General features: G+C 34.1%; 1 protein-coding gene across 15 annotated transcripts in view; it reads right to left on the bottom strand.

Moving 5' to 3' along the window:
* Window positions 1-14,564, bottom strand: part of PPIP5K2 (diphosphoinositol pentakisphosphate kinase 2) — a 78,793-nt gene that overhangs the window by 35,134 nt on the left and 29,095 nt on the right. For all 15 annotated transcript variants that reach the window (XM_049871617.1, XM_049871597.1, XM_049871607.1 and 12 more), the window contains exons 18-21: window positions 10,911-11,052; window positions 9,178-9,401; window positions 4,436-4,563; window positions 3,526-3,640 (exon numbers count right to left, since the gene is read on the bottom strand). In XM_049871617.1, coding sequence (XP_049727574.1) covers window positions 3,526-3,640; window positions 4,436-4,563; window positions 9,178-9,401; window positions 10,911-11,052 — 609 coding nt within the window. The remainder of the gene's footprint in view (window positions 1-3,525; window positions 3,641-4,435; window positions 4,564-9,177; window positions 9,402-10,910; window positions 11,053-14,564) is intronic.

Raw genomic sequence — 14,564 nt, 5'->3', positions numbered from 1 at the left:
TAAATCAGGGCTCTCACAGGGTGTAGGAGGCAACAATGAGCAAAGCTTGAAGTCTGTGCCTGCTTAAGAGTTTCTTGAGGAAATTAGTGTTTTCAAAAGTACTGTGTATGGGGAAATTGAGAAAGCTAACACACTACAATATACTAATGTCTGAGATTCAATTAAAAATCACAAGGCACACAAAGAAACTGGAAATGACCACCCATTCAAAAGAATAAGGTGAAGAAAAAGAAACTACCTCTATGGAATCCCTAAAAATGGACAGATTAGAAAAACTAAAATAGCAGTATTAAGCATGCTCAAAGAACTACAGGAAAACAGACAAACTAAAAAGAATCAGGAAAACATGCATGAACAAAATGAGAATAGAAAGAAAGAGATAGATACTATAAAAAGAAACCAAACAGAAATACAGGAGATGAAAGATACCATAACTGAAATGAAAAACTCACTGGAGAAGACTGACAGCAGATTTGAGCTGGCAGAAAAAAGAATCAGCAAATTAGAAGATAAAGTGATCAAAATTATTAAGTCTGAACAGCAAAGAGGAAGGATCAAGACTGCTGAACATAGTTTAATAGAAATGTGAAACACCATAATGCGAACCACCAAATACATCATGGAAATGCCAGAAGGAGAAAAAAAAAAAAAGGGACAGAAAGAATAGTAGAAAATGTTCCAAAGACATAAGTCTACAAATTCAAGAAGCTCCATGAACTCCACATAGCATGAATCCAAAAAAGGTTCACACCAAGGTACATTATCATCCTGCTCTCAAAAATTAAAGACAGAAACATGAAAGCAGCAAAACAAGCAAATTGTCAGATATAAAAATTCCTAATGAGATTAAGTGTCAATTTCTCCTCAGAAATCTTGGAGGCCAGAAGCACTGGAATGGCATATTTAAAGCGCTGAAAGAAAATAAGCAAGAATATTATATCCATCAAAACTGTCCTTCATGAATGAGAGGAAAATTAAGAGAGTCTCAGATAAACAAAAGCTGAGGGAATTTGTTACCACTATGCCTACTCTACAACAAACACTAAAGAGAGTCCTTCAGAGGGAAAAGAGTGGACACTAGACAGTAACTCAAAGCCATACATAGAAAAAAAGGTCTCCATTGAAGATAATTTCATGGGAAAGTATAAGGATCAGGTTTAAAATACTTTTGGTTGGTCATTCTAATTGTTATGTCCTCTGTGCTTAATAATGACAAATGCATTTTAAAAACTATAAATTTATGTTACAGGGCATATGATATCTAAAGATGTAATTGGTGATAACAACATAAATACAGGGGATAGAATAGGGACAGAGTTTTTGCATGTTACTGAATTTAAGTTGGTTTCAATTTAAATCAGGTTGTTATGTTTAGTAAGATGTTAAAGGTAACACTCGTAAGGATATTTTCTTTATGAAATATCTAAAAAAAAAATCTAAAAAATATACACAAAAGGAAAGGAGAAGGGAATCAAAATAATTCACTACAAAATACCAACCAAACACAAATGCTTGCAGTATTAGAGGAAATGAGAGACAAAGACAGTATAAGATACGTAAAAAACAAGAAAGAAAATGGCAAAACAAGTCCTTCCAGAAATGTAAATAGATTAAACCCTCCAACCAAAAGACAAAGAATGGCAGGATGAATTTAAAAAAAAAAAAAAAAAAAAAACCAGTTACATACTGTCTACAAGAAACGCATCATCTCAGCCCCCCAAATACAAATAGGTTGAAAGTGAAAGATGGAAAAAATATTCCATGCAAACAGAAACCAAAAGAGCAGGGGTGGCTATTTTAGTATCATACAAAATTGACTTTAAGACCTCAGAAAGATTTAAGGAGGTGCCTCACAAATCCTTTCAAAGAGAAAAAAAGATTTTCTAAACATCTTTTGAGCAAGTCTTCCAGACCAGGATAGAAAAGGCTTGTCCTTAAGAGACTTATGGGTGTGACTTTGTTCAATGGAGTAAATTATAAATTGATACACAAGAAGTCCACAAGGTTTTTTTTTTTAAATTGCATCATCTTAAATTGAAGAAAACAAAAAAACAAAAAAACAGACTTTTGGGTTCACAAACTTCTTTGGGGAAGGAGGTTGAGAAAACTACTCAGCTGCAAATATGGGCTATATTCATGGAAAAAGGATGACCCAGAAGAAGCAACCAAAACCTCAAACTATGAAGCCAAGAGTCATTGTAAACAACTCCCTAGTATGACAGAGCCCTAATTAAGGAACTGGCAACATGTACCTAGGTAGATTTTAAAACTGCTATGGACCTTTTTTTTTTTTATGGACCAGTCACTGTTGTGTAACTTGTTTTCTCCTTCTTTGAGCAGGCTTTCGTATGCCTGTTTCATCACTGTACATTGCATGTGTGAGGAGCAGATAACTGGTTTCTTTAGTTCGCAGGTCTTTTGATTGAGATTTAGTACTCTGAGCACTTCACATTGAGTGTCTTGTATAGCACTCAAGGAGATTTACCCAAGAAAGCTCACCCACATCTGGACCTGATTTAGAAGATGAGCTCCTGGATTCTGGGCTGATGCTATAATAGGATAAGATCAGGGAAGCAAGGAGGTTTAGGGGAGGAATTAAGTGAATTTTGCATGTGGTAGGAATATGCATTGTTGTGGTAAACTATACTTTCCAAAGATGGCTGCCACAATATATCCAATCCCATGTACTCTTTTAAAAGTGTGATGCTGACACTCTATCCATCTAGTGGTTATGGGCATATTTCCCCTCCTGGATGGAACTCTGTAACTGTCTCAACCAATAGAGCTCAACAGAAATGACACTATTGTGACTAGAGAAGCAAGGTTATAAAAATGTCATGCACTTGTGTATTTTTCTCTTAGGAAACTCATTCTTGGAACACGGCTGCCAGGTGCCTATGTAGAAGCAGGCCACATGAAGAGGTCATATGTGGATATTCTCATCAACAACCCAGCTGAGGTACCAGCTGACAGCCAGTATCAAGCATCAGACATGAGAGAAAACCTCTGAAATGATTAGAGCCCCAACCACTATCTGACTACAAGTTCATGAGAACCCTAAGTGAAAATTGCCTAACCAGTCAACCCTCTGAACTATGAGAGATAAAAACAGAATGACTGGGGTTGTTTTAAGACAGTTAAGTTTTGGTATGATTTATCTTATAACAGTAGATAACACACACTATGCTCAGTCATACACCAAGTCCTATCAATTCTACCACCTAAATAACTCAAATTCATCAGCTTCCCTTTATCTGACTACCACCAGCATATAACAGCACCTAAAATACTTTGTATTATTATTTGTTTAAATGGGTTTTCTCTGAAGGGAAGAGAGCATGTCTTTATCCCCAACATCTAGCACAGTGCTTGGGATACAGCAGACACTTGAAAAATTATGTTGAATTATAAAAATTAATAATAAATTATAAAAATTTCACATTAACAACAGCAGGGCTAGTGATGTGATCACAAATTCAAGGCAATATATTTGTTCATTATATCAGAATAACTTATTCTACTTACATTGCATAAGGCACCATAGCGAAGAATAGAGAGTAAAGAGTGAACATGACTTTCACTGGTGAAATATAATCTAGTACGAACATGACGATCAGGGGACAGAACACCTCTGGAATACCTAAAGTCACAAGCAGATAGTGTTAGAACATAACTATAAAGTTAGTTAAGTATTGAAATCATTTTGTAACATAAAATCTATTCCTATTAGAAGTAAAAGACCATAATAAGTAAATCTATCAGTCTTCTAACTACAACTGACGAACTATCTTAGTAGTTATTCCTCTAATATGAAGCTAACTGAAACTAGCTGGGACTTCTGAGATTAGTCAAAGAACAGATTTACCAGTAATGTTAATCAAGTTCACTGTAAATAGGTCATTTAAGCTTCCCTATTTTTATTAGCAATGACAGAGGTCACAGCCCTGAAGAAGCTCAAAGATGTTTACGCTGCTGAATGGCATACAGCTTAGCTGATGACACATAGCCTTTTTTCCCCTTTCTCCTCAGTTTTTCTCCAGTTTGGAGCCAAAAAGTGTTTGGAAGCTAACTAATAGGAATGCCTGTTGTTATTATTGTTAGTTGCTGTTGAGTTGATTCTGAGTCATGGCAACTCCATGTGTACAGAACAGAACTGCTTCATAGGGTTTTCAATGCTGTGACTTTTTGGAAGCAGATCGCCAGGTCTGTTGTCTTCCCAGGTGCCGCTGGGTGGGTTTGAGCTGCCAATCTTTCAGCTAGTAGTTGAGGGCTTAACTGTTTATGCCACCCTAGCTAATTCTTACTTCTCCAGTGTGCCATATTGTCAAACTCCTGACATACCAACTCCTTCACAGGAACATTAAAGAGCTAATTTAGATTTGAAGTATGCAAAAGCACATGCCCACAGATGTAAATAACCAGTACAGCTTCTTACACGGGATGGAGTTTATTTACAGTGTCATCATCTTGTGTCCTCTGAAGGTCAGAACGAATTTTTCTAACTAGAGGAGTACAATAGCCTTTGGCAATCTCCAGTTTTTCAGCTTTAGTTATGCCATATTCCTAAGCAGAAAAATACATATTAGAAATAGGGTATAATGACAAAAATCTCTAACAAATGCACCCTTGACTTACAAAATTATAGCATGAAAAAAAAAATGTATGTATACACACACACACACACACACACACCATTCCCAAAAATACTAAGTATAACTGGAAGGATTTTTGTGGTGGAACTGAAAAAGCAAGTAATTTCTGAAGAGAAGAGGATGAATACAGTCTTCGTGAATATTAGTTCAACCCAAACCAGAGGTTTTAAGTGCAAAAACAACCCTACAAGAAAGATGGACTAAGCCCACAAACACTAAGGTACAGAATATATTCATATATTTCATCAATAAATATATAAAAATATTTATATAAATAGTTAACAAATATATTTTTAAATATGAATTAAAGCCACGAGATTTTTGTCTACCCAAATGTCAAAGATTAAAAAGGCTAATAAATTCTTCGAAAGTCTTTGGCCAATACATTTAAAAGTTTTAACTAGTGGTGTGCAAAAATGCTGTAAAATTAGGTGCCGTCGAGTCGATTTCAACTTACAGTGATCCCATGTGAGAGAGCAGAACTGCCCCCACAGGGTTTTCTAGGCTGTAATCTCTATGGGAGTAGATTGCCAAGTCTTTCTCCCCTGGAGCCACTGGATAGGTCTGAATTGCCAACCTTTCTCTTAGGCAGTTGCTAACCATGGCACCATGAGGTAAAGTTCCTTACAGGATACTTGAAATAAAGACTACCTCCCGATATCAGGTATCTCCATAAAGATTCAGATGGCAAAACGTCAGTATGGATAACAGATCTCAAATCTGCCTAATAAAGAAAATGTTGTTTGATTACAGATTGATCTCGTAGAAGACCCTTTGAAAATGAAACTTCTTGGGGCCATTTAATTTAAACTAAAGCTTACTTTCCCAATCAGAGCAAGTTGTTCCAATAGTCTTACCAATGTCAGACAACTGCTAAGTGTGCAAAAAGGATATATATGTTATTATGGATGTATGTGTAAACGGAAGAAAAATGTTGGGATTAAAAAAATCATCAGGGAATTACGCGAAGTGAAATAAACCAGATACAAAAGGACAAACATCATATGTTTCTACATACACGAAATATCTAGAATAAGCAAATTCATAGAGACTATAAAGAAGATTAAGGTTTTCAGGGGTTGGGGGAGGAAAGGGAATAGGGAGTTATTGCTTAGCGGGTATAGAATTTCTGTTTGGGGTGCTGCAAAGTTTTGGAAGTAAACAGTGGTGAAGGTTGTACAACATTGTGAATGTAATCAACATTAATGAATTGTACATTTAAAAATAGTTAAAATGGCAAACTTTATTTCATATATATTTTACCACATCAAAAAAAAAAAAAAAAAAAACATAGAAGTAGTTACCTGGGGCCACAAGTGAGGAGATTTAAAGAAAGGGGTCAAAAGGGCCGTTTTGGAGCTATGAAAATGTTCTTTATTTTACTTTTACTTGTATTTATATGGGTACATATGCTTATCAGAGTTCAATGAAGGAAAAAAAAAAACTCCTTGAAACATACATTTAAAACTGGTGGATACTGCTACATGCCGATTATGCCTCAGTAAGTTAAAAAATAATCAGGGGAAAAAAATCTTAACAAATCTGTTATTAACAATCTGGTGAGAGGAAATAAGAATTGGCATACACTGCTGGTCTGGATGAAAACTGGTAAAAATTTCCTGAAGCTACAGAAATAGTCTAGAGTACATGCAAAGATATAAGTGTAAAAACAGTTTAAAAAAAAAAAGAAAGAAAAGAATCCGGGTTTCTAAATCCCAGAAATTTGCTAAATAAATTATTATACATTCGCACCATTCAGTCATTAGGAATAACGATGTACACATAGTTTTAGTGATGTGGAAAGATGCTCTTGATGCTAAATGAAGGAAGAAAACCAGGTTGTAAAATACTATGTTTTCCTTATTACATTTTTGTAAAGAATAAAATCAACCAGGTTTATCCCTAGTTAGTACTATAGTAATGTTTTCTTTTGCTATGTCCACATTATCCTGTTTCACAACAAAGATACATTACTTCTGTAAGAAACTTTTCCCTTCAACCCAGTGATATATTTCGCTCATCTGCCACCACTAACTAGCTCTAAATCATTGTTAGATATCAAAGTTCTCATATGTAGTTACAATATTTCTGTGATAAACAGAACTAATTAAAATAGATGAGGCTATTTAAAGGTTTTCTACGTGGTGATATTTAATGAATTGTGTTAACAGACTTTATATGGCAAATGCTATTATAAAGAAACCTCAGAGTTTCATAATTTATAGATAACCAAAGAAATTATCTTCAAACTTCAATAAACATGTGTCGCCTCAAAAGAAAATTTTAATACCAAATTCAGTCTTCGGATGTTCGTCTATCTACCACAATACAATGATGACTATTTTAAAGCATCATTTTGAACCATGGCCACAATTTTCTGAGGATTGAAAAAGGTTAAAAAGTGAAATGCTGACTCTATTGCAGCGTAAAACATGTCATAGTTTAACTATTAAAATAACAAGAATAGACCATGGTTATCATACTTAAACTTAGATATGACTGGTATTACTTAATTCATATAAGCATAGATATAAAAATTTATTGATTTAATGGTAAAAGTGGAAACAGATTTTTTAGAAGCATATCAACACTTTGAAGTACACCAGAACATATATACATTTTTCTCACACAGATCCAGCAATTCCTGTTAATCTAAATTATATTCTAAACAAGTTAAAAATATACATTATTTGACTGAGTCATCAAGTCTTTAAGCTTGGAATATCCTCTTTTACTTAACAATGAAGTATACAAAATTTTCATTTTTTTCTGTTACAAACCATATTACAATTACTTTAAACATGTTTATAAATTTTAGTGATTTTTTTCAATCATTAAAAATGTCTCCATTTTATCTAGGACCTTTGGATTTATGAAAATGAAAGTAACAAAATAATATATTTATTGAACTGAATTCAATACCGTATCACAAGAAGAAATTCCAAGTTTCTGTCATAATAAGAACTGTCAACTTAAATAGGGAGGTAATCCTCAAGTTGTCCTCTTCTCAACTTATAAAATAATCTCAGAACACCAGGAAAGCATACATAAAGACCTCAGCTTTTAAAGTTAGTTATGGTTTTATGATTCCTGGAAGACTGGGCATAATTTTGTCTAAAGAGTCCTAAGATCTTAAAGATAAATTATTTAACTCAGGAAAATAATTCTAAAGGAGTCTTCAAATAACTTCTCAAACTGTTGTGAAAAATCTTACCTAACTACATCAAAAGAGAATCACTGTAATAGATATTGAGAACAGCTAATTATAAAGACTTGCTTTAAAAGATACAAATGATGGGTCAAATCTTGCCTGACAATACTAATCTTTGGTGTTCTTCTTAGTTACAACACTTTTATAAAGGTCCTTGTTTTTTCAGTCAGTGCTTCTTAAAGTGAGGCGCAGGCATATTACTAAGTTTGAGATATTTTTATCCTCCCCTTTAAAAAGGATTCATGTTTGTAAATCACCGATTCTTACATCATACCTGTCTTGTATTATATACCTGATCAAATAAATATACAGTTACTCTTTCAGGCTGAAGGAATAAGCTTATCTTTAACACGTACACAAATGCTTGTAGGTTGGTTTCCCACTGTCTAAATTCTTAGTTTTTCAAAGTTGGTAGGCACTCCTGGACTTTCTGTAAATATCTGGACATTGACATATTTTAACCATTTTTTTAGATGGCATTTATAAGGGTACAAAAAGCTATTTTAGTTCATAATCTTCATCTTCCACATACATATCATTTTTTCCTGATTTTTTTATTTTGGTTCACAGTTGGAATGTCTGATTCACTCTGATTTTCCTTTTACAATAACCAAATCATCTTTTTGTAATTCAGCTGAAAGAAGGTTCCAATATGACATCAGGAAATTTTTTCTTTTAACATATCCCTGATCTTACGTTGTTTCATTACTTTCTCCTTTATTATCAATCTGATTCTGTGCATAATTGCATTTCGGTTATCTGAATTCCAGTTTCATATTTATTTTTCTTCTTCTGTAATGGAAAAAGCCAGTGTGCCCCCTCTCCAACAACTATTGATATCTTGACCTCCAAAGATCATTTCCCAAATACTTTCACATAATGTAGCTAGACTCATGAAATTTTTTATATAGGGCCACAACTACCTTTATCTCCTCCTCCCGCACACATTTCCACAGCATAGAGTAAAAAAAATCAAAAAATATTTTTAGAGTAGGTAGAGTAGGTAGGTGCAAAACAGGTGCCAACATATACTTAAGTGATTTATGCTATACTGTTTTCAGTTGTTTTGTTTGTTAGTATGTTATTGGTCTTTAGGAATATGAATTCTTTCATTTAAAAAAAAAGTTTCTACAATCAAACTGTTAGCAAACTAAATAATTTAATGTAACAAAAAGTTTAAAATATCTATTTATGATTACTTGCTTTCCTTTTTAAAGTTATGAGGACATAAAAACCAACTATCTTTCGTCCAGTGATAGACACTTAAAAAGGATCTACTTATACAACACTGAAAGAAAATTAAGAATTACTTACCTGAGGGATAACAATATCTGCTAATGCCTTTGAAAGTCTATATAATTCCATTGTGTTTTCTAATTTCAAGGAACCATTATGCTGGACATCATATTTTATACAGTCATATATGTCAGGGATTTTACTAATGTCATATCTTCCATTCTTTGTTTTAAAGTCTTTTTCCAACTTGGACCATCGGCGTAGCATAAGCTCTAATGTCTCACTATGGTAAAGCTGAATATCTAAAATAACAACATTTTTAATATATTCAACTTAAAAATCTGATTCATATAAATTTTTGATGATTAAAAATCTTTTAAAATGCTAGTCAAAATTATATCATATTAGGAAATGCTACTGTAGTATGTACATATACTATTGCTGTGTTGTTGTGTGCCGTCGAGTCAATTCCCACTCATAGAGATCCCATATGACAGAGTAGAACTGTCCCATAAATTTTCCTAGGCTATAATCTTTATTGGTGCAGATTGCCAGGTCCTTTCTCCTGGGGAACTGCTGATGGGTTCAAACCACCAACCCTTCAGTTAGAATCTGAGCACTTAACCACTATGCCACCAGGGCTCCTACATATATTATTACAACAAAAAATATTATTAGCAACCACATATTTTATAAACTTGGGCAAAGGTATAAATACTTGGGTTAAAGACTTAAGTAATATTAAAAATATTAAATAGATAATATTAAAAAGAAAAGTACATTTATAACAAAATCCCTTAAAGCTAATATATTTTAGATTCTAATTTTTATTATTATTGTTGAAAATATACAGAGCAAAGCGTACACAATTCAACAATTTCTACATGCACATTCAGCAACACTGATTACATTCTTCAAATTGTACAACCATTCTCACCCTCATACTCTGAACTGTTCCTCCCTCATTGATGTAAACTCACTGCCACCTAAGCTTCCTATGTAAACTTTTGAGTTGTCATTGTCAACATCATCCTATATAGATAGCTCTTCTGTTCATGGCAGACATTCTACACTAATTAAGCTAAACTGTTATTTGGTTTAAAGAAGACTTCAGGAAGTGTTTTTGGTTTAAGGTTTAAAAGGATAATCTCTGCGCAATAATTCTGGGGGTTTATCCAGCCTCAGTAGCTCAAGAAGATCTGGATTACATGAAAATCTGAAGTTCTGGTCCAGTGCGCCCCACCCCCCAACCTTTTGATCAGGATTACTCTATAGATAGATTGTGATTTTTTAAATGCCTTCATTTTTATAAGATTCTCATTACTAACAGATAAGGCAAACTACTGTAACTGAACCCATTGCTGATGAGTCGATTCTGACTCATAGCAACCCTATAACTGAAAGGAACCTTAAAAATTAAACAACTCAAATGTTCCACTCTTGAAGGCAAGAAACATAAGATGCTAAAGTTGCCTGGTTATTAACCAAGCTACTCTTAGAGTCAGAGCCCAAATCACCTTCTTATTGCTTAGTCCTTATTATCTATTTACTGTTTAACTATATGGCAATGCTATATAAGTAAAGATTCAAATGAAAACCTTTTATTGTCACCTACATGCTGTCATGGATAAAAGCAACTATAGCTTATTGTTCTTTTGCTGGATACATATTAACTTACACTATACTTAGATTTTAAGAGAGAGGGTAGATTTCTTAAAAGAAGAAGACTGGTGTATTTTATCTAAAAATGCTTATAAGTAACCAGGTAGTAATTTTTATATGTTTTAGGCTCTAAAAAACATAATATTTACCTGAAGACTTCGGATCTTCCATTCGATGTCTGATTTGAGAAGTCAAACTTTGAATCAAGGAATAAACTTTGTCACAGGTCTTCACAGGATTTTTAATTAAATGCATTGATTTGATAAGAGAAATGCTTCCAGATGGAGTAAGCTACAAATGAGTAAAGCATATACTTTATATCCGGTTATGGCTACATGCCCAAGAGAATAATAAATATACTACCACATAAAATTTTTTAGTAGCTGGGGAATAATTCCATACCACATTAAGAGAAGCCCTAAAATACAGTAATATAATCAAGCAGGAAGTAAAAACCTCTGAATTTCATGATAAAAAATAGTAAACTTTAGCTATGATTAGATCATCTATACAGAAATTTAGCAAAATACTCTAACTTACAATGAGATTTGATGACAATTTGCTGACTTGATTAACACATGTAAAGAAGTAAATATGGTTTTACTCCTTTCACATGACATGTAGTACATTACATATAATGTAGTAATCCAGAGACTCTATTATAATCAATCTTTTCTAGATGACATTGCTTAACTGAGGTTAAGCAACTTGCCTAAAATCAAACCATGCTAAGTGAAGGAAAAAATCAGGTTGTAAAACAGTATGCTTTTCCTGGTACCATTTTTGTAAATAATGCATTTGTATTCTTTACACACGAGTATGTGAAGGAATGGGATTCAAACACAGGTAGCCTGGCTGCAGGGTTGGTGCTCTTAACCACTATGGCATTCTGCCTCTGTGATGAGCACAAGCTGCATTTCCAAGTGAACAAAAGCCATCAATAAACTTGCACAAGACAAGGAAGAAAGACTAAAAGGTTCTGCATTTCAGTTCTAATGCTTAGCTGGGCAAGTTTATTTACCACCACCATGTAAGTTTCTACAAATATAAAAAATAGAAAGTGAAGTTCCACTTCTGGTTATGGTGAATTAGGTGGTTTGGATCAACAATACTAGTGAAGTTAAGTAGAACTCCCTGAAAAACAACTTCTATACTTCTGCTTTAAGACATCTGACAGCTAACGAAGTAGTAAAGAATTCTGGAACCAAAACTTATATAGGTCAGTGATTCACAGTGAGCCTGACATTTGAAGCTATTCTGCACTGGGGACATCTAATGACTGTGAAGAGACAGCTGAGAAACTGAGTTGAGCTTTAGCAGCCTTTCTTGGCTAAAGGAACAAAACTGGAGTCCAGGGTACCCCAAAGGAGTGCTGTGGTAATTTCAAAAAAGTGATGGTGAGTCAGAAGCAAATCAACCCACCAAGAAACTGCAAGCCAGGTTAAAGTCATCTGGTTGGCCCAGAAAAACTTCAGTTTCTGAAACTGGATTAAGGTAATCTCAGATTGCTATGTCCACAGCTCACTATAACCAGAAGTTCCTATAACAGGTAAAAACAAAATCCATATTGCAAAAACAAAATCTAAAGCTGAAATCATTACTACAAATAAAACATTCAGAAACAAACATATTCAGGTACACGAGAAGACATCATGAATGCCAATCAGCAGAACAGACAAAAGAAACACAACCAAAGGAACTCTAGATATTAGAATTATCAGGGAAAAATTCAAAATAAGGAGACTTACTATGTTTAAGGTAAAACATTAAAAATTAGCAAAGAACTACAAACTAAGAAAATGACAGTTTTTTTTAAGTAAACAGAAATTCTACTATTGAAAAAAGCTAAATTTAAAACAGATTAGATACGGTCAAAGATAATTTAGTGAACTGGGACACAGGTTAGAATACCCAGAATAAGGCACAGAGATAAAAGGATGAAAAAAATCAAAGAAAGGATAAGACAAGAGAAAGTGATGGGCTCTAACATACATATATTTGGAGTTCCAGAAGAATAGAACAGAGGAAATATTTAAATCCACATCTGGACACAGAATAGAAAAACAGCAGAAAACTGAAGACAAATGTTAAAAGTAGCCAGAAGGAGTAAAAATGAAAACAAAAAAAAAAAACAGACTTATCTTCAAAGACACAACAGTAAGACTAACAGCTGACTTCTCAAAGAAAACAACAAGGAGGCCAGAAGATAAAAAAAACATGACACCTTCCAAAACTTTTGGAAAACGATAAAATTCAGTGACTTTTCACAATAAAAATTCTTAGCAAAATAGAAACAAAATGCAATTTCCTTATTCTGAGAGATTAAAGAATATAAATGATGGGCTATACTATATTCACAGATTGAAAGACTAGGTAAAATGATGTAAATTCTTGCAAACCAATCTATAGATTTAATGCAATCTAAATCAAAATCCCAACAGTTTGCAAGTAGCTCATATCCAGAATAGACAAAGAGCTTTCTACCCATCAAAAAGAAAGACATACACCACTAGTAGAAAAAAAAAAAAAAAGACAAGAGACTTGAAGAGATGCCTCATGAAAGAGGATGTCTAAATGGTCAATAAATATTAAAACCCCAAGTGAGGTACCACTGTACATCCATCAGAATGGCCAAAACTGAATAGTTTTAGATATACCAAGAATGGAGACTGTGTGGAGCAATAAGAATTACAGACTTCTAGTGGGAGTGTAAACTGGTTCAATTAATTTGGAAGGCAATTTAGTATTATATACTAATATTGAACATAAGCATACACATGATCATATATACCAGGAGGCATACAAGGGTATCCATAGCAGCATTACTCATAAAAGTAGAAATACTACTCATAATAGTAGAAAGCATAAACTGTAGTATATTCTTCGTTAAATAGAACGTGGCTCAAAGGAAAAAAACTGAAGATACAAGGGTAAGATTGGTCCAAAGGACTAATGGACCACATCTACCACAGCCTCCACCAGACTGAGTCTAGTACAACTAGATAGTACCTGGCTACCACCACTGACTGCTCAGGCAGGGATCACAATAGAGGGTCGTAGACAGAGCTAGAGAAAAATGTAAAACAAAACTCTAACTCAAAAAGAAAAGACCAGACTTGTTGGCCTCACAGAGACTGGAGAAACCCTGATAATATGGCCCCCCGACACACTTTCAGCTCAGTAATGAGGTCATTCTTGAGGCTCACCCTTCAGCCAAAGATTGAACAGGCCCATGGAACAAAACAAGACTAAATGGGCGCAGCAGCCCTGGGGCAGGGACTGGAAGGCAGGAGGAAACAGGAAAGTTGGTAATAGGGAACCCAGGGCTGAGAAGGGAGAGCGTTGACATGTCGTGGGGTTGTTAACCGATGTCATAGAACAATGTGTGTACTAACTGTTTCATGAGAAACTAGTTTGTTCTGTAAACCTTCATCTAAAACACAATAAAAAAAATAATAATAATAAATAGAACGTGGCTCAACAAACTACAGCCTGCAGGCCAAATGTGACCTGCAGCACTGCCTTAGCTCAGAATGACTTTTCTTTTTTTAAAGGGTGGTTAAAAAAAAAAATGCAATAGAGGTCCTATGTTAGGCAAAGCATAAAATATTTACTATCTGGTCTTTCACAGAAAAAGTTTGCCAACCCTTGAAGTAGACTACAACTACACAGGAATGAAAATTAATTAACAACGGCACTACTCAACAATACTGATGAAATTTACAAACATAATGTTGAACAAAGGCAACTAGACATGAAAGAAAACACTGTATCATTCTATTATACTAAAACTTGCAAAAACA

Source organism: Elephas maximus, chromosome 2, assembly GCF_024166365.1.
Source record: "Elephas maximus indicus isolate mEleMax1 chromosome 2, mEleMax1 primary haplotype, whole genome shotgun sequence".
NCBI lineage: Eukaryota > Metazoa > Chordata > Mammalia > Proboscidea > Elephantidae > Elephas > Elephas maximus.
The sequence above is the reverse complement of the archived record's forward strand: the minus strand, read 5'-3'. Positions and strand labels throughout refer to the sequence as shown.